At 40.9% G+C, this 21,873-nt stretch overlaps 1 protein-coding gene across 2 annotated transcripts in view; it reads left to right on the forward strand.

Annotated features, from left to right (window-relative positions):
* The window catches only part of KSR2 (kinase suppressor of ras 2), a 707,775-nt gene that overhangs the window by 358,697 nt on the left and 327,205 nt on the right, over nt 1-21,873 (forward strand). For both annotated transcript variants that reach the window (XM_073625662.1, XM_073625672.1), the window contains exon 5: nt 6,541-6,719. In XM_073625662.1, the coding sequence (XP_073481763.1) occupies nt 6,541-6,719 (179 nt within the window). The remainder of the gene's footprint in view (nt 1-6,540; nt 6,720-21,873) is intronic.

Raw genomic sequence — 21,873 nt, forward strand, 5'->3', positions numbered from 1 at the left:
GGTCTTATAGACCCCAGGTCTCTCCATAAGAGTACCTGTCACTGCCTATTACTGTCACAAGGGTTGTTTACATTCCTTGTAACAGAAGTAAAAGGGATCAGAACAAAAAAATGTAAAGGGACAGTGTAAAAAAAAAAAATTAACGTGCACCATCCCTCCGTGTTTGCGTGCAGAAGCCAGCGCAAGTCAAAATGAAAATATTTGCCAGCACACCATGGAACGGCGTAGATAGCGTCCAAATGTGTAGTTTATTGCATGATCACATCACAAAGAGAGTGCAACGTTTCGGAGTCACGCAGGACCCCTTCATCAGGCATGTGATGAAGCCAGCGCAAGTCAGACCCACAAATGTAAACAGTGTTCAAACCACCCATGCGAGGTATCGCTGCAATCGCTAGAGCGAGAGCAATAATTCTAGCACAAGAGCTCCTTTATAACTCTAAACTGGTAACCTGTAGAAATGTTTAAATCCTCGCCTATGGAGATTTTAAGTACTATAGTTTGTGGCCATTCCACGAGTGTGTGCAATTTTAAAACATGACATGTTAGGTCTCTATTTACTCGGCATAACATCATCTTTCACATTGTACAAAAAAAGGGCTAACTTTACTGTTTTTTTAATTCATGAAAGTGTATTTGTTCCAAAAAAAAATACAAAAATACCATGTGGAAACAAAATATTGCAACAATTGCCATTTTATTTCAATACAAAAGAAAAGAAAGTCTAACCTATAACCTATATACACAGTATCTCACAAAAGTGAGTACACCCCTCACATTTTTGTAAATATTTTATTATATCTTGTCATGTGACAACACTGAAGAAATGACACTTTGCTACAATGTAAAGTAGTGAGTCTACAGCTTGTATAATGGTGTAAATTTGCTGTCAACACACAGCCATTTGTGTCTAAACTGCTGGCAACAAAAGTGAGTACACCCCTAAGTGAAAATGTCCAAATTGGGTACAAAGTGTCAATATTTTGTGTGGCCACCATTATTTTCCAGCACTGCCTTAACCCTCTTGGCATTGAGTTCACCAGAGCTTCACAGGTTGCCACTGGAGTCCTCTTTCACTCCTCCATGATGACATCATGGAGCTGGAGGATGATAGAGACCTTGCGCTCCTCCACCTTCCATTTGAGGATGCCCCACAGATGCTCAATAGGGTTTAGGTCTGGAGACGTGCTTGGCCAGTCCATCACCTTTACCCTCATTTTCTTTAGCAAGGCAGTGGTCGTCTCGGAGGTGTGTTTGGGGTCGTTATCATGTTGGAATACTGCCCTGAGGCCCAGTCTCCGAAGGGAGGGGATCATGCTCTGCTTCTGTATGTCACAGTATATGTTGGCATTCATGGTTCCCTCAATGAACTGTAGCTCCCCAGTGCCTGCAGCTCATGCAGCCCCAGACCATAACACTCCCACCACCATGCTTGACTGTAGGCAAGACACACTTCTCTTTGTACTCCTCACCTGGTTGCCACCACACACCATCTGAACCAAATACGTTTATCTTGGTCTCATCAGACCACAGGATATGGTTCCAGTAATCTTTGTCCTTAGTCTGCTTGTCTTCAGCAAACTGTTTGTGGGCTTTCTTGTGCATCATCTTTAGAAGAGGCTTCCTTCTGGGACAACAGCCATGCAGACCAATTTGATGCAGCGTGCGGCGTATGGTCTGAGCACTGACAGGCTGAATCCCCAACCCTTCAACCTCTACAGCAATGCTGGCAGCACTCATACGTCTATTTCCCAAAGACAACCTCTGGATATGATGCTGAGCACGTGCACTCAACTTCTTTGGTCGACCAGGGCGAGGCCTGTTCTGAGTGGAACCTGTCCTTTTAAACCACTGTATGGTCTAGGCCACTGTGCTACAGCTCAGTTTCAGGGTCTTCTTATAGCCTAGGCCATCTTTATGTAGAGCAACAATTATATTTTTCAGATCCTCAGAGAGTTCTTTGCCATGAGGTGGCATGTTGAACTTCCAGTGACCAGTATGAGAGAGTGAGAGCGATAACATCAAATGTAACACACCTGCTCCCCATTCACACCCGAGACCTTGTAACACTAACAAATCACATGACAAGGGGAGGGAAAATGGCTAATTGGGCCCAATTTGGACATTTTCACTTAGGGGTGTACTCACTTTTGTTGCCAGCGGTTTAGACATTAATGGCTGTGTGTTGAGTTATTTTGAGGGGGCAGCAAATTTACACTGTTATACAAGCTGTACATTCACTACTTTACATTGTAGAAAAGTATAATTTCTTCAGTGTTGTCACATGAAAAGATATAATAAAATATTTACAAAAATGTGAGGGGTGTACTCACTTTTGTGAGATACTGTATGTAGAATTCGAAAGCCAAAAATAGATTACAAACACAAGATAGGGGAATTTCTTAGAATGCACCTGTGCGTACGTTTCTCTTGTATGAGAATGTAAGAGTTTGACATACATTTGTTTTCCCAGACCTAGCAAGATACCAAGAGGCAAGCCATCTGAACAGACTGATTGGCTGGTGTACACAAGCACTAATTGAGCCACCACTGACTGGGGTTCCGTGGCTCCCTAGCAATTTGGACTTGTCAATGATCAACAAGCACCCACTTAGTGGACTTTCGAAAAACAAACATAGAACCTTTTGACTGATCCACATCTCCTCACAGTTGCCCATTAAGTAGAATAGATGCTCTCATCTTTGCACATATCTTCGTATTCTACCTTAGGAACAATAAACAGCAAGGGCACCCTCGCCTTTTGAGCAACTGTGTCTTGACTAGACTCCAGTACACCATACCTTCTCACAGCTCTATACTTCACTGGCGGGCTCAGGGACCCAACGTGAAATCCTGTTCCTACTAGACATGTGCGGTTCATTTCGTTCTGAATTAAAATTTGGAAATTCCGATGTAAATGATTTTCCAAATTAGAGTAGTACCAAATTTAAACAAATTCAAATTCGGACGAAATTCAAATTCGAATAGTTTTCCAATTTCCAAAGAGAATAAAATAGAATAGAAAATAAAGGAATAGAATAGAATATATATATAGATAGATAGATAGATAGATAGATCTATCTATCTATCTATCTATCTATCTATCTATCTATCTAGATAGATCTATATATATATATATATATATATAATTTTTTTTTTTATTCTATTCCTTTATTTTCTATTCTATTTTTTTCTTTTTGGAGATTGGAAAATTATTTGAATTTGAAAACTTTTCAAATTCAAAAGCGATTCGAAATTTATTCGAAAACTTTTCGAATTAGAAAACTATTCGAACTTGATTCGAAAACGTTTTGAATCGATTCGAAAATTAATAAACTAAACAAATCCCGAAAACAAATTAAACAAATGAAACAAATTTAACTAAATAAATTATCGAAACGAAACACATTTTTTCATTCTACACATGTCTAGTTCCTACAGAGGTGGGAAGAGAACTTACAGACTACATTCTTCAAACTCAAAAGAAATGCACAATTCACATTGAAAGCATGTGAATATAAGGGAGGTTGGTATAAGCTTTAAACAAGACCCTCCACTGAATATTCCCACAAATCTCTAACTGATGTTGAAGATGTCTGGAGGTAGAGGGGGCCACATCACATATTTTTTGGAGTGCCCCAGACTTTGGGAATCAGTAGAACCAATAGTTAAAACCAATACAGTGTCTCTAGCATAACTATTGCACCATACCCCTCTATCCATCAAAAAATATAAAAGCTCATTGCTAAATATTATTTTTCTGATGTGTGTTGTTTTTAATCTTTTTGGATAGATTGCTTTTAAAGACTATCATTCTGCTCTATGCTGTGATGATAGGTCATAACCTATATTCAACATTTTTGATTTTATAAATATTTGTGTGTAATGTCTTGGAGGAGTAAGCAACTAAAAAGCCCCTTTATTCTTTCTAGTTGCCTGTTCAGACAGCCACTTTGTGTCTGTATTTGGATTTGTGACAATTTTTCCTACTACTATATTTTATATATATACAGTGGGGACGGAAAGTATTCAGACCCCCTTAAATTTTTCACTCTTTGTTATATTGCAGCCATTTGCTAAAATCATTTATGTTCATTTTTTTCCTCATTAATGTACACACAGCACCCCATATTAACAGAAAAACACAGAATTGTTGACATTTTTGCAGATTTATTAAAAAAGAAAAACTGAAATATCACATGGTGCTAAGTATTCAGACCCTTTGCGCAGTATTTAGTAGAAGCACCCTTTTGATCTAATACAGCCATGAGTCTTTTTGGGAAAGATGCAACAAGTTTTTACACCGGATTTGGGGATCCTCTGTCATTCCTCCTTGCAGATCCTCTCTAGTTTTGTCAGGTTGGATGGTAAACGTTGGTGGACAGCCATTTTTAGGTCTCTCCAGAGATGCTCAATTGGGTTTAAGTCAGGGCTCTGGCTGGGCCATTCAAGAACAGTCACAGAGTTGTTTTGAAGCCACTCCTTCATTATTTTAGCTGTGTGCTTAGGGTCATTGTCTTGTTGGAAGGTAAACCTTCGGCCCAGTCTGAGGTCCTGAGCACTCTGGAGAAGGTTTTCATCCAGGATATCCCTGTACTTGGCCGCATTCATCTTTCCCTTGATTGCAACCAGTCATTCTGTCCCTGAAGCTGAAAAACACCCCCCACAGCATGATGCTGCCACCACCATGCTTCACTGTTGGGACTGTATTGGACAGGTGATGAGCAGTGCCTGGTTTTCTCCACACATACCGCTTAGAATTAAGGCCAAAAAGTTCCATCTTGGTCTCATCAGACCAGAGAATCTTATTTCTCACCATCTTGGAGTCCTTCAGGTGTTTTTTAGCAAACTCCATGCAGGCTTTCATGTGTCTTGCACTGAGCGCAGAGGCTTCCGTCGGGCCACTCTGCCATAAAGCCCCGAATGGTGGAGGGCTGCAGTGATGGTTGCCTTTCTACAACTTACTGTCATCTCCCGACTGCATCTCTGGAGTTCAGCCAATAGTGATTTTTGGGTTCTTCTTTACCTCTCTCACCAAGGCTCTTCTCCCCCAATAGCTCAGTTTTCCGAACGGCCAGCTCTAGGAAGGGTTCTGGTCGTCCCAAACGTCTTCCATTTAAGGATTATGGAGGCCACTGTGCTCTTAGGAACCTTAAGTGCAGCAGAAATTTTTTTGTAACCTTGGCCAGATCTGTGTCTTGCCACAATTCTGTCTCTGAGCTCTTCAGGCAGTTCCTTTGACCTCATGATTCTCATTTGCTCTGACATGCACTGTGAACTGTAAGGTCTTATATAGACAGGTGTGTGGCTTTCCTAATCAAGTCCAATCAGTATAATCAAACACAGCTGGACTCAAATGAAGGTGTAGAACCATCTCAAGGATGATTAGAAGAAATGGACAGCACCTGAGTTAAATATATGAGTGTCACAGCAAAGGGTCTGAATACTTTGGACCATATGATATTTCAGTTTTTCTTTTTTAATAAATCTGCAAAAATGTCAACAATTCTGTGTTTTCCTGTCAATATGGGGTGCTGTGTGTACATTCATGAGGGAAAAATGAACTTAAATGATTTTAGCAAATGGCTGCAATATAACAAAGAGTGAAAAATTTAAGGGGGTCGGAATACTTTCCGTCCCCACTGTATATTTAGACATTGTAAATGCTTGCAATGCTATACTGTGATATTTTTTTCCTTCTTTGTCTTTCTTTTGACAATTTCCGTTATATTTGGGACTGTTTTAATTAAGTGTTTTAGCATAATTTGAATATAAGGATCCTGAATGTTTAATCTATAAAGTACAGTCATTTTAATATAATATTTGGGTTAATGCAATCTAAAAGCTCATTATACTTTAATGACCCATATAATTGCATATCTTCACGACGTGTTTTGCTTTGCATTGTGTAATAAACAGTATTGGTTTTTTTAGAACATAAAGGGGTATATTTATAAAAAATCAAAGAGCAATTACATTCACTCTGTGTATATAGGGGCAAAAATGAATGTTATAAGGCTATTTTCTCACCCTATTGAATGTTATTTATTAATACAGAATAGAGTGAATTAAGGAAAATACAGCATTATGAGCACACTATGGAGCTGGTGATCATAGGCAATTAACACTTATTTACTATGATCGTAATTTGATAATTTGGTATTTTCCTAAATCATTTTTTTTAAATGATAACATTCAACAGAGAGAAAATAACCTAATAACACTTGGTTTTGTCCCGTGTGTGCAGAACATATATGCAGTGTCACAGGACAAATAGCTTTGCAATTTCTTTTGTATACATACATCTGTTAGTGTTGCATGTTACATAAAATACATGTCAGGTTGGAAACTTTGAAATATACCTTTTTTTTGTAACTCATCTTATTAGCAAGATTTTTAAATGTTTTATTTAATTTCTTTTTAATAATGCTGACCTTTGCTACTAACTAACGCTTTCACTTTAGCTTTCATAATACTTCCACTAACATATTCTTATTTCCTTTCCTTCTCTTTTATTTTATTCCTCAATCTCTCTCCCAGAGCAAAGAAAAAGAACAAGCCTCTGAACCTCAAGATTCACAACAGCGTGGGCAGCTGTGAGAATATCCCATCTCAGCGCTCACCTCTTCTCTCCGAACGTTCACTACGTTCTTTCTTTGTGGGCTACCCATCTTTCCTCCCCTCTACTCCCCCTGTTCATACTGAACCTTCTTCTGCAAGTAAGTCTGCATTGAACCAGCTTATAGAACACTTTTTCCTTTGTATGCATGCATGTGTTATTGGCCTCCATTGAAAATGCTTTAGTAAAATATAATATAATATAAGATGTTTCACAGCTGTAGAAGTAGTTAGAATTACAGCTTTCCGGTTAAAGGTGCCTCAAAGATGGAAAGTAACTATGATAGTTAATAGGGATCTGCGAATAAGAGAGCATTCATTTTCCTGGAAATTCAGTGGAAAACAGGAAATTTTGGCTGCGTAGCATAAAACATATTACTTCCAAATATACACTCTAAAAAAGAAATAGAAGAATCTGGTGTAGCTTTGCATGGTAGCCAATTAGCATCTAATTTCAGCTTGTTTAATTAAGCTTTGACAATACAACCTGGAAGCTGATTGGTTTCTGTGCAGAGCTGCACCAAGTTTTGCACGCTGCAGTTTTAGTAAATAACTCCCATTGCGTCTAAGAAGTTTTCAATAAGCAAATGAAGAGCATTCATTTTCCTGGAAATTCAGTGAAAAACAGGAAATGTTGGCTGAGTAGCATAACGCATACTAATTCAAAATATACAATCTGAAAAAGAAATAGAAGTAAATGCACAGATACAAAGAACACTAAATAAAATAAAATTAACAACTCTAATTATATACTCACCCAAAAAAAAACCACACACAATCTAAATATACAGTAGATCTTTTTTTTGCAGGCATATTGGGGGGAGGATTTACTAAAACTGGTGCACTCAGAATCTGGTGTAGCTGTGCATGGTAGCCAATTAGCATCTAATTTCAGCTTGTTCAATTAAGCTTTGACAATAAAACCTGGAAGCTGGTTTCTATGCAGAGCTGCACCAAGTTTTGCATGCTCCAGTTTTAGTAAATAACTCCCATTGCGTCTAAGAAGTTTTCAATAAGCAAAACTCACCACTTTGGTGAAATTTTGCGGGTGGCAAACGTGATCAATAAATCCAATTTGCTGAAAACACTCTGTTATCAAAAGTACTAGAGCTTATTTGATATATCCTTCTTGATAAATCTGCTGTTGGATGTGATTTTTTTTACATGCTCTTCTCCTTTTGTCTGTTGACATAAGTTTGTACACTTGAGTAATCTGAACATCAGAATTCCTGTCAAAGTAATTTAAAAAAAATCAGTCTTTAAGACTGATTACCACCTATGTATCGAACTATAGTTGGCGTTAGCCATGATAGATCTTTACTTTTAATACAATGTAAAATGGTAATTTGATGTAATAATGTTTAGCTCCGTATCAAGTTTGTAGACCCTAGTCACACTTTTTCTGTATTGTTCTCACTTGGAACTTGAACAACTATAGAAAGAGAATGAAAAGAAAATTCCAGCATGGTGGTACTAAAGTGTAGGCTGCACAAAGAATATAGATTCTAAGCTTGAAAAAATAAACAAAAATTCAATCATAGTGCCTTCTTCCTTAAGGGGGTTGTTTCTGTACCTTGATCTCTTCTAAGACATTTTGCTGTAGAAACATATGAGATGATATACAGTAATGAGAAAATACTTCTGGAAGATGTCAGGAAAAATGTTATTGTGTAATATACAGGAATGGAACAGCCAGAACCAAAATGAGGTGCACCAATGAATTTTATCTGATTATGTTTAGGTTTTACCTGCATCAAGACGAATTTATGATTTATATAAAAATGAATACATTTTCAGAAATTATATTAATTTAAACTACAATTAAAAGCACACTCCAGTGTAAATTGAAACTAAAATCTTCTGATGCATACAGGAAGCATAGCTCACTTTTTTATTTAAATCTTGGAATTGTTGTAGTATACCATGCCAGCCAATATTTGTTGGTGATCTGGTAATCCTGGAATGAGGCTTCTTAGGAAGCCAGAAAACCCACTACAAGGTTACATACAGACAGCCTGGCGTACAAATGTCAATACTAATATGTTTCACACAACTACCAATCAGATTCATAACTGCCTGAAACGTTTGCATATGATCGGTAGTACTGGAAACACAGAGAAAGGGAAAACTATACAAAACAGGCTCCCAGAAGTGCAGACCCACTGGTCTCATAATAAATCTGTTGGGTGGTCTATGAAAATCTTTCTGCATTCCATTGCATTCCATTGCAGAAAGCTTTCATACATTTAATGGCCTTTCTTATTTTAGCATAGTCACTGTGTGTACTTTATAGCATAAGGGACTCATTCATTGCTTTTACCTATTGCCTTGAACTCCATAATATATCCAAATTAATGCAAATCTGTCATTCTGAATACATCAATTAATGTATTTTTTTTGATGTGGTCAGTGTAAGTACCTCAATTTGACTTGGTAGCAACCTTTTGCCAGTGGCGGATAGTGCTCCAATTTTTTTTGGGGGGCGCAAACAAACTGAAAAATACTGACCCCTCCCCCCCCATCAATTGCAGCCTTGCTGTGCCCATCAAATGCAACCATTGTGCCCATCAAATGCAGCCACTGTGCCCATCAAATGCAGCCACTGTGCCCATGAAATGCAGTCATTGTGCCCATCAAATGCAGCCACTGTGCCCATCAAATGCAGCCACTGTGTCCATCAAATGCAGCCATTGTGTCCATCAAACGCAGCCACTGTGCCCATCATATGCAGCCACTTGTGCCCATCATATGCAGCCACATGTGCCCATCATATGCAGCCATTTGTGCCCATCATATGCAACCATTTGTGCCCATCACATGCAGCCACTTGTGCCCATCATATGCAGCCACTTGTGCCCATCAAATACAGCCACTTGTGCCCATCATATGCAGCCACTTGTGCCCATCATATACATAGGGCAACCAATCAATACATGGCACGGGGACACCAATCAATACATGACATGGGGACACCACGCTCCCAATCAACACATGGCAGAGGGGCACAGTCAATACTTGACATGGGGGGACACAAATCAATACATTACATGGGGGGACACCAATCAATACATGACATGGGGGGACCCCAATCAATACATGACATGGGGGGACCCCTGAACTCTGTTCTGCACAGACTATGGCAGCGATGCCCCCTCCCTGCATTACTGATAGTTGGTGACAAGCAGTGGTCAGTGTCACCAGGATCCAATAAGCCCTCCACATGTCCCGGCTCAGCAGGCAGGATGACAGCCCCCCCACCCTCGTCTCAGATAGCAACAAGTCCCCAGCAGTCAGTCAGGCGGGCAGTGCCCCCGGGACAGACAATCCAAGTTGCCCCATCTCTCTCTCCCCCCACACTGTCCTCACCTTAGCAGGTCCTGCGGGGGCCCTGCTCCATCCCTGTGCCATATGTCCGCCCCCTCCCACCTCATACGCTGCAGAACTATAGCAGTAGTAGTGGTGGAGCCAAGGGTAATCCAGCTTTGACTTCCTCCATCTTCAGCACAGCACAGGGGTTAGCCCAGGACAGCTGGTCAAACCCAGAGAAACGGATAAAGCTGACAGCGAGCGGCAGTACAGGCAGGCAGCATTCCCCAGACACACAGCCAATAAATAAAGGCTCACGGCTCCAGACCCTTCCTCCGCTCTGCCCCACTTCTGCCTAAATTCTGGGCATCCAATAGGGATGCCTGAAGCTTTGGCCATTCGGGAAACAGGTCTCACTGATCTGCCTCCAGATTGGCAGGGAAGCAATGCAGTATGAAAATAGCGAATATTCATTCGCTATGGTCACACAATTGAGTGGGATCAGGGCACACTCTCTGCACCCCGAACCCATCCTTTTTTGAAGCCTATTTGAGCATCTGGCTCTAATCAGGTGCTTCAAAAAAATACCCCCCTCCTTCACCGCCATAGGAGTCCATGCGTCCGGCGTCCTGAAAGGGGCCGGGCGCATTGATAGAAAGGGGGCAGCAGGGATAGGGGGGGCGGCGCCCGTGCGCCCACAGTGCATGGGCCGCAACTGCCTTTTGCAGTACAGAGTGGGAGAGGTAGCAGTACAAGTAGCCAATCAGTTAAGATGCTGACAAGGGGCATGCTGATTGCCCCTGGGTTCAGGTTGACAGCCTGGATTCAGAAGAAATGGGTTGTATGACTCTGGCCATCATTCAACCTGGAACACTAAGGATATCTTTTGTTTTTTAATTTTATCATTTATTGGGCCATTATTTTTACTGGAGTTTTTAAAGGATAGGTTCGTGTTAGGATTAAAACTCCTCCCCACCTCTGTCCCAAAACTATTGTAAGCTGAACCCCCTTCTTTCCAACAGTGGTGGAATCCTCCTTCTGTGTTTAAATCCTCACTGTCCGATACTAGCTATGCAGTAACTTCCTATAGACTTAAATATGGGCTTTCTCCAATGGTACAGGTATGGCCTATTGAAGCCTGTGAGTAGTTACTTTTCAAGCTGGCATCAGAAAAAGGTGCCGCCTCCAAGTCCCCTTAAGGATTCTTTGGTGAAACTAAATAGTTTAGTTATATTTGGGTGGCAAACATGGAGGCCAGTTATTGAAATGTCTTATCTTGTGTTTTAGTTGAAATGGTTTTAGTTTTACCTAGTCCTGTTATAGCAGCAGAACTAATTTTAATAAGGACATTTATCTGCATCCTCTTGAAGAATATCCACTAGCTTATAATTTCCTTTATTTGACATAAAAAAAATAGTGGGCTGCTAATTATAACTGATTTCTTGGCTATACCCCTCATTAAACATTACCCACCACCTGTAACATATCTTCCTTCTAGAAAAAAACTATCCAATTGTGCTTAGTATACACCTGAATATACTTGACAAGTAAACTAATGAGAGCTGTCAGGTTCCTAGTCTTCTTTCTACTGGACTGCAGGGTGAGAGGGTTCTTTTTTGGGTACCTGCATCACTACCTGGTGACTTGGATACTTCCCATCAGGTGTCCATCGACAGGGTTCTGTTAAATCAGGTTAGGGAGTCTCCAAACAAGATATTCAGATAAGATAGTAGATCCAGATCTTAAGTTAATATAAGTAGGTGCTTTATTCATTCACTGCAGTGGAGAGACACAACACACCGATATTCAAGAGGAGGGTCCATTTAAAAAAAAAAAAAAATTAACAGGCAGCAGCTGCAAATGCTGCAGCTGCTGACTTTTAATTGGACACTTACCTGTCCCAGGGTCCTGCGATGCGGGGGATCGAAGCCCCGCTCGCCTCCCCCTCCGTTCGGCGGCGCCGGCATTGCAACTGTGGGCGCCGGTCTGTGGTATAGGTGTGATCGTATAGTTTAGTCCAATCAGCATACATATCTTCTTAGTAGCAAGGGAACAGGTAAATGGGTGGTTACATCATGTGACTGGCAAAAAAATAGAATTCAGCTGTATCTGGTCAGTTCAGACTGGTTTTGGTACGAAAGCCTATTTTGAGCAGCTTTCTGGGTTGTTATCAGTAGTTTGTGTCGTCACATATCCAACAGTTTAGATTTCACAGGAATTGAAACAAGCCATCTAAGAAAGAAAAAAACAAATCAAGCATATTATAAATTCTTAAAGTGACAGTCTATATATACATATACATCATTATCAGACCCCTATAATTCTACTCAGTTCTCACAGGTTCCTAAATACTTCAGCAGTGTTGTGATGATGTCACATTAAGGGGCAGCAACAAGACCTGTCAGATGCAGGCCTGAACTGCAGCAGTGGATCTATGGTCTTCACTAACGATGGAAGAGTTGTCATGATGGGTCACATTATGGCGGACTCCACTCAGTTAAAAAGCAATTAGTTTTTTTGTTGTTCTAAATTGTGTGTGTGTATGTGTGTGTGTGTGTGTGTGTGTGGGGGGGGGGGGGGGGTGTTATTTTGCAGGAAAATGGACTTTATTTCTGTCATCTCCACTGTCCTTTAATTACCTGTGTGCACGTAAACTGCAAGAAATTAACCTTGCCTTATAAGATCTTGCCTATATCATATGCTAGTAACCTGTGAACCTCTAGCATCACTTCAGCTGTAACAGATGATACCACAGCATTTTGTCTGCTCATCTAGACTTACGTATTTGCTTCTTTGAAATCCAGCATTTCAATTTCCTCTCCTGGATGCGGATGTTTTTAAAATGCCATTCAGCAGAGGTTCCCATGAAGCATCTATGTATTCCTTTTGACAAGTAGAGGGGTATACAGAACATATTATAATAGAGCTCAGAAAAGCCCCAGGACCTTGCTAAATGTGTACATTTGAGAAACAATTTAATCTCAATGATCCCATTAAATGTCAATGAAACATCTGAAGTACTTGGCTTTAGTGGCTTACGTAAGGCATCTTAACAAAATGCATAGAAAATCTGCCACTAACAAATGAAATGATTGAAGGGAGTGCTTTTAATGTGTCTGTTAGATTTGCACCTGCATAGTGTCTGAAAACAGACCTCTGTCTTGTACAAAGAGAACTGTGTGGGAAGTGTGCATTCATGTAATACCTATTATGACTGGCAATACAGGACTTTGATGTGCTCCTCCCACTCCCAACAGCGATTTATAATGAGATTAGCATTTTGGCTCTTTACAATTAAACGTTTTAGCCACCTAGAGTCTAAAGTGCTGCCTCAACTCCCACCTCAAGAACAAACTTACAGTACAGGGTTCAGGTAAATTAGAAAGATCAGTATCAACTCTAGTTAAAAGAACCTTCTTTCACAATTTTGCAGTTCATTGACTGAGATTTATTTAAAGTGGAACAATTAAAGTGGAATTTCACGCTTTAACTAACTAAGCTTAAAATGGCTCTCACCCCATTTCTAACTCCTATACAAGCTGCCCTGTATACTTATATATACCTGTTCTCTGGGCACTCCAGACAGGTCGCATGATCAGCTCACAGCTGCAGCTTCAGGGGAGAGGAGGAGCAGCCGACAATGGATACCCCATAATAAGGTGGTGTCACAACCCAGGCATTCCATCTGTTGTTGGCTCTCTCCTTTCCGGCTACTGGAGAGATCACTAGACCAGATCAGAGCTCCATGAGAATAGGTAAGTATAACCCTCTTCCTTCTACAGGGTTGTTAGTATAGGAGTTAGATGGGGGTTGCAGCAGTTTTAGGCTTATGCCGTGTACACACAAGCGGACTTTCGACGGACTGAACTCCGAAGGACTTTTTGACGGACTTTCGACGGAGATCGTGATAACGTACGACCGGACTAGAATAAGGAAGTTCATAGCCAGTAGCCAATAGCTGCCCTAGCGTCATTGTTCGTCCATCGGACTAGCATACAGACGAACGGATTTTTTGACCGGACTCAAGTTCGTCAGAAAGATTTGAAACGTTCTTTTTCTAAAGTCCGTCTGATTTTTCAACAGCAAAGGTCCGATGAAGCCCACACACGATCGAATTGTCCGGCGGATTCGTTCCGTCAGACCTTTGCTGTCGAAAAGTCCAGTTGTGTATACACTGCATTAGAATCTGGAATTTTATTTATTTATTTTTATCAGAAGAAAGTTTTATTTGAACGCATTCAAGCATACATGTTCCATAAACACTCAAAAAAGAATGTAACGTTGTAATGTACAAAAACAAATAGTCAATTACAGCTTCCAACTTCATAGCTGGAATTTTATTTTAATGTTCATCCTCTTGCAGAAAGAAAACTAGCCAATACACTAAGACATCACTTACAGATCAACTTAGGAATTAAATAAGTGTCTTGGAAAATTATAAGTTTACAAATCTAGATGTCCTCCTACAAAAGAAAAATGGAGGTAGATTTATATTTAACCACTTCAACACTAGAGATTTTTTTTTGCATTTTTAGGTATAAAATTAGGTAAACTCCCCAGAACATTAAAACATTTTCTGAAAGCAGAAGACCTGTAGAATAAAGATAATTGTTGAAATTTTTCATGTCACATCATATTTGTGCAAGACATATTTTAAGGGAAAAAATATAATACAGTTAATTTTAGTGCAAACACACACAATATTATACCCATTTTTTTTGTAAAATATAAAAGATGAGGTTGCGTCGAGTAAATAGATTCCACAAGTAAAGGCATTCCAAGTCTTAAAATTGCATGTGTCCCCGATATCGCAAAAAACGTTGGTGCCCAAAATCTCCACACTCCAAAAGCTTTTACAGCTTTTATTAGCTTGAAGTTAACTGTGAGCTATGGTGGTAGAATGATTCCTCTCACTCTGACATTTGCGGTGATATCTCACGTATATTGCAATCATGGTTTACATACACGTGAGCACCCTGGGAGCATGTTTGCATTTGTAGGTGTGTGTAGGGCACTGGGGATTACATATATTTATTAATTTTATTAATGCATTTTATTATACATTTTTTAAATGTATTTGTTTATTTATTTTACATTTATTGCTATCACAAGGTGTTAAGAAACCCCAATGTGATAGAATGGAGTAGGAGACAGGTGTGCTCTTTATGGAGACAATGTTTTTCCTGTTCTCCAGAGCATGTAACCGAGCAGAGAGTTAGATACTTCCCTGAGCCAGAGGATGACAGCTCTGAAACCGGAAGTGACAAAATCATTGTTGCTTCCAGTTCACTTCTGGGCAGAAGAGATTGAGGAAGGGATGTTCCTCTGCCTCCTCCAGTCTGCCATTTTGAAGTCCTACAGTGTGGTCTTGGGCTTCTGGTAAGAGCGAGAGAGCCTGGGAACCACACGGGGGGAGACTGCGCTGCCTGCACTGTGAAAGTGATCAAGGGCTTTTGCAGCCGCTGAATCACTTTCACTCTACAACCGGGAGCCAGCTAAAGAAATGAAGCATAATTTAATGATGTACTTAATACGTCCAAAGAGGTGAACTAGTTAAACTTTTGATCCATCTATGGCCAGCTTCTATTGTACCTGTTTATCCGCAGCCATCTCTCCTCTACATCAGTTAAAAGTACTCAGATCAAAGAATTCTTCTCAAGTACACACTATAGAAGGATATGTGTTGTTCATTTTTCATGTTAGAGGTTTACAACCACTTTAACCAGAGGCTTTACTTACATCTAAAGCACATGTGTCGAACACAAGGCACATGGGCCGAATCTGGCCTGCCAGGCCATTTCATGTGGCCCTTGTACCTCTCCTGCAGCTGAGGAACCCCCCTTGTCTCTGCCCCAACCTTGTCTCATCAGTCGGCAGCAGAGAGGGAGTCAGAACTCCTCTGCCAGATCCTGCGCTTCTCTGTTCAGCTGTGTAGAGGTACTTCTCTGCAACCCCTCCCCCCTACATCTCAGCGATAAAGAGCAGAGAGGAGGACAAAACTTCTCCTACAGATCCTGAGCCTTTCTGTGCAGCTGCAGCACCCCCTTGTCTATGCCTTCCCTGGTCCCAGCATTCAGCAGACTGCTGATTCCAGCCCTCCTCTGGTCCTACTCCAGACCCTGCATTTTTTGCTTCCCAGCTGCACCCTCAGTTTCTTCCCAGCAGCAGCACAAGGTAAGGGAGGTACATTGTGATGTAAGGGGGGGGGGCACTTGATGCCTGATGTAAGAGGAGGATGGAGTGCTCTGAACATCAACTACACGACCCAGTGTGCCTGGAGGCAGGAGGGGCCATATAATTGGAAAAACCCGGGAAAGCTCAGGGCTGTTGAGGGAAAGCCGCTGGTGTGGAATTGAAATTGATATCCCTCACAGCTTCCATCAAAAAGGCCAAGAAAGCCACTCTATCCAACCTTTTTCTGAAACTGAAAAAACTCAAAGCCTCCCACAAACAAACTCTGGCACAACACACCCATGCAGAACTAACAGAAATCCGCACACTCATTAAAGATGAAATATATTCCAACCTTAGGAGAAAATTCATTCTTTCGCACAAGCTATATTATGAGTTTGGGAACAAGAGTGGTAGACTCCTGGCACGGGCTTTACGCAAACAAAAAACTAATAACACTATACACAAACTACAATCTGAGTCCGGGACAACCCTTACAAAAAATGACGACATAGCAAAGGAATTTGCGAAATATTACTCCTCCCTCTACGACCTACACACATCCGAGCCTACATCTACCCCTGCTTCATTAAGATCTCGAAACATTAACTCTTTTTTAGATCAAAATACCCCCGGACAAATAACAGCGGAGGTCGCAGCTTCTCTTGAAACACCAATCACTCCAACGGAATGGTCTCAAGCACTAAAACAGCTTAAACCTGGCAAAAGCCCAGGTCCAGATGGCCTCCCGGCGGTCTACTACAAAACATTTATGGATACCCTCCAAACTCCATTCCTTAGAACCTTTAATTCCCTCTCCCCTACGAATCCCCTTACAAGTGGAATGTTAGAAGCCCATATGTTAGTCATCCCCAAAGAGGGAAAAGACCCTTCCCACACGAGCAATTATAGACCGATTTCACTATTGAACGTAGACATAAAAATCTTCTCCAAAATACTAGCCAACAGACTGCTAACCCTTCTACCCTCTATAATATCACACGATCAAGTCGGATTCATCCCCGGGCGTGAAGCTCGGGATAACACGTGCAAAGCGATTAACTTACATCACCTGACCACACTTACGAAACAAAAAGGATTTTTCTTGTCGCTGGACGCGGAGAAGGCGTTCGACAGAGTATCTTGGGATTACATGTCAGCAGTTTTACAAGCAATAGGGCTTGGACCTCAGATGATTGGACTTATTATGTCTTTATACAGCACTCCCTCAGCGAAAGTAAGGGTCAACGGTACTCTGTCGAACGCCTTCCAGATCCGTAACGGAACGAGACAGGGGTGTCCTCTCTCACCCCTCTTATTCGTATTAACCCTAGAACCCTTTCTACGGAAAATTAAGCTTAACCCAGACATTAAGGGAATTCAGTCACCAGAAAAGGAATATAAGTATGCGGCTTACGCGGACGACATACTTCTTTTCCTCTCACAACCACTTACTACCTTACCAATTCTATTAGCGGAATTTAAGCTCTTCCAATCCCTATCTAACCTGAAGATTAACTTCACCAAATCCTTCGCCCTCAACATATCGCTACCCCAAAGTATAGTCACCCAATGTAAACACAACTTTCCGTTCCAATGGAAACAAAACTCGTTAACATACTTAGGGATTCAGATCCCATCCACACTATCTGACCTATATATTAAAAATTTTCTCCCTCTCCTAAACAAACTTTCCTCAGACTTAGATGCATGGAACAAATTGACATTTTCATGGTTTGGCCAAGCGGCCATCTTAAAAATGAACGCTCTTCCCCGAATACTATATCTCCTACAGACGATTCCAATACAGATTCCTCCCATGTTTTTCAAAACATATAGACAGATCTGTTCTAGATTCTTGTGGGGTGAACTTAGACACAGAATTAGCCACCAAATGCTTTCACGACCTAAAAACTTGGGGGGAATAGGCCTTCCTAACATTACCAATTATCACACGGCCACCCACCTTACCAGGATAGTGGATTGGAATGTTCATACCCAGCAGAAAGACTGGGTCTCCATTGAAGCTTCCTTCACGAACTTAGAACTGCATTCACTCCCTTGGATTTCCCTTGACCGTATCCCACGAGATATTCAAACACATCCGACGATAGGCCCCACCTTACGATGTTTTCACCGGATCTGTAAATCTGTCCCGATCTCCTCCACCCCCAGCCCACTGACACCCATTAAAATGAACCCAGACTTTCCACCTGGTATGCACCAACAGTTTCTAGACGACAATCTACCATCAGGACAAGCTCACCAATTCCTCCAACATGGCAAAATTCTCTCCGTTACGCAAATCGCAACACGCTTTGAAAAAACGCCTATACCACAATGGACATTTTTAATGATAGCACACTACCTACAAACTCTGGATAAGAAGGGCCAATGTTCTAGACAACTCACACCCTTCGAAACACTTTGTACCAAAACGACACCACAAACGCACCTCATATCTCAAATACATAACATGCTTTTCAGTAACCATAAAGCAAGTGACAGTCAGTTCTGCAGGAAATGGGAGAAAGATCTCTCCATACAAATCACGGAAGAGGGCTGGGAGAGAATTTTCTCACACATACACAAAGGCTCAATTAATGTCTCCACTCAAGAAAACGGGTTCAAAATTCAATCGAGATGGTACCATACCCCAGCCTTATTACATAAGTTCAAAACCACCATCCCTGACACATGCTGGAGGTGTCATCAAGAAAGAGGCACTTTACTCCACATTTGGTGGTCCTGCACCCCCCTCCAGGCCTTTTGGTCAGAGGTTCACAGAATAAGCGGACAGGTTACCACATATAACCCAGAATTCACTCCAGCCCAATTTCTCCTACATCTATCCTCTTTACCATACAATACCTACCATAAATCGTTACTGATGCATATGATCAATGCGGCAAAACAATGCATCCCCATACATTGGCAGTCAAACAGGATACCCACCCTGGCAGAATGGTTCGTCAGAATAAACAAAATAGCAGAAATGGAAAAATGAATACATATCACTAAAGACACACCGACGAAATTTAGCCACATTTGGGCATGCTGGACTCACTTTCAGACTCAGTCCGAATACAAGACCATCTTGAATCTTCCCACATAAAGTGATAGAGTAAACAGAGAGCATCACCCATACATACACAAAAACACAATTAATTATTATTCCCACCTTGCCAAAGACCTATCCACGTTTCCAAAACACGCAAATGTTATGTGAATAACTAGACAATCTTAACACTAGCCAGAGGAGTCAGAGACATCACAGCCCCACCCCTCCCACCCATCCTTCCCATCCTTCCTGCCCTGCCCTCTTCTTCAGGCCCCACTTCCCCCCTTTTCCACCCTTCCTTCCCCATCCTTCCTTCCCTCCCCCCCCCCCATCCTCACTCTCTCCCACATCAGGCTGCATATAGCCATCACAAGCTTGTAGGCCACCCTCGCTACATACCCATTGAATACCCAACTTGTGAATTACACATCAGAGATGCATGAGGGCTTTTTTTGAAGTAGGAAAAAAGACCCGCCATACAACTACTGACACAAAAGTATTCCTTTGCTTGAGTTCTTCCGTGAAAAATAAACCAACCCTTTACCTCACATAAATTAGATGACGGTGAACAGACAACAATGGCAAAAGGGTCTTCGGTATAGAGCTGTTTACACCTCACGGTTACAGTTACATGTTGGGTTCATAACCCACTAGCAACTAGCATAGAATGTTTGCGATTCTTAGGCCCGGAGGGGATACCTCTCAAGACATAGACTTATACTGTACTAGAATTCATAGGCTATGTTCACTGTTATCTGTACCACAACTGCTGTAAAAACTTTATAATCTTCAATAAAATATTTGAAACAAAAAAGCATTTACGTTTTTGGTTATAACATGACAAAATATGGAAAATTTCAAGGGGTATGAATACTTTTTCAAGGCACTGTAAATAAGCACACCACGTGTCTTTAAATGTGCTAAAAAAAAAAAAAAAAAAAATCCCCACAGTATAACTCCATTGTCAATCGTGCTGTCCAGCGATTTAGGGCCTATTCACACCAGCAGCTGCGCTAGAATTCACGCAGCACTGTTTTAAATAGACAATCCCTCTCCCATCATCAGTAAAAGTGCTGTTGAAAACATTTTGCTACTCTTCCATTTCCTACTATGTAATTAGTGTTTGTGATGATGACAGATGTGTATATATAGCCTCAAAAAGGATATATCCCACTCCCCATGGCACTGCCAGCCTAAATCTTCATCAGCAATTTAATATAATCAGCATCACTGTCGTCACTTGAGTCATGGGTAGGTTCTGTGCTGTGCTATGGAATGTCAGCCTGCTCTTAGAACATCAACTTATCCAAAAAATAAAGGAAATCAGGAGTTGCAAGGACCCTTTGATTGCCAGAGGGAGCTTGAATGGATTGTTATGCAACATTAGTTACATGTGAATTGGCACATGCGTCAATACTGCATGTCTGGAAACAAGCCAGCTATATTTATGATGTTAAATTATCCAGCTGTAAAATGTAGGGCTAATCCAGAAAATCTACCTTATATGTGTACTTATATTGTAAAGGGACATGCTCAACTGGTATTCTCAGCTGTAACCACACATAAACTAGGGACACTCAAGAACAGCTTAAGCAGGTTAGTCCTGCACTTTTATTCAGCAGGGTAGCAAAGGCAGTTTTTAATGCAGCAAAGCTTTGTACAGCAAGTGTATTGTATAAAGCAAGTAAAACATACAAGCTATTAAATAAACTCAGGTCAGTTCCTGACTAACAGAATGCCCCTTAATAGGTTCCCCAAAACAAATAGGCAGCTGTGAATGCCTCCACTCTGGATGAAGGAGCACAGGGGCACCTTTGAACAGCAGCTTTGTCAGTTTGGGGGGAAGGAAGTGTTAGATGTACTAGCAGATTTAAATACACTAACAAATTGATGCCAAACTCCAGCTAACACTGTATGAGCAGTTACAACAACAGTGTTTTTCTTTTTTGGGATAAAGGTTTTATACAAATAAATACAAACTGATTGTTGCAAGCACCCCTGCCACGTGGAATGGTTTGTCTCATCCCTGTAACTGCTAAATCTGAGAGTGTTCTTTTGAAAAACAACAGACTTACTGGCCAGATCACCAGATAAAAATAGAAGAAAGAAAGCCTAAAAAAGAATTGGTAAGTTTTATTATAATAAATGTTTGTTTTTGAGTTTAATACAACTTTAATCTGTCAGGCATTTTCTGCATATGGAGAAAAAGTCTTTGCCTGTATCAAACTTTTTTTACCGGGAAATAAATGAATGCTTTTCCAAGCAGGAGCTTGGCTAGAGACAGAGAAAGATTTAAGACACTGTTCTGCAATGCTCTCTGTGTTCCCAATGGACTTCAACACTACCTTGCCTCCATCCACCAGGGGGAGCTGACAAGCAGAAGGAGCTCAAGAGACTTGGATGTTTGGCAGCATTAAATCATGGGAGATGAAGTTTAGGAAAGAAACTCTACTTTGCCAGTTAATGGACACTTGGACTACAATTCCCAATGCAGGCAGGGTATAAAGTGAGAGAGCTATATTTTCACATGATCAGGAAGGAATTTTTCCCCCTGCTGTAGCAAATTGGAGCATGCTTTGCTGGGGTTTTTCGCCTTCCTCTGCATCAACTGTAGGTGAAAGGATCGTGTATATGGGATTGTAATTTATTTTAATTTTTTTGGTTGAACTAGATGGACTTGTGTCTTTTTTCAACCCGGCTAACTATGAAACTATGTA

This window comes from Aquarana catesbeiana, linkage group LG01, assembly GCF_042186555.1.
Source record: "Aquarana catesbeiana isolate 2022-GZ linkage group LG01, ASM4218655v1, whole genome shotgun sequence".
Lineage (NCBI taxonomy): Eukaryota > Metazoa > Chordata > Amphibia > Anura > Ranidae > Aquarana > Aquarana catesbeiana.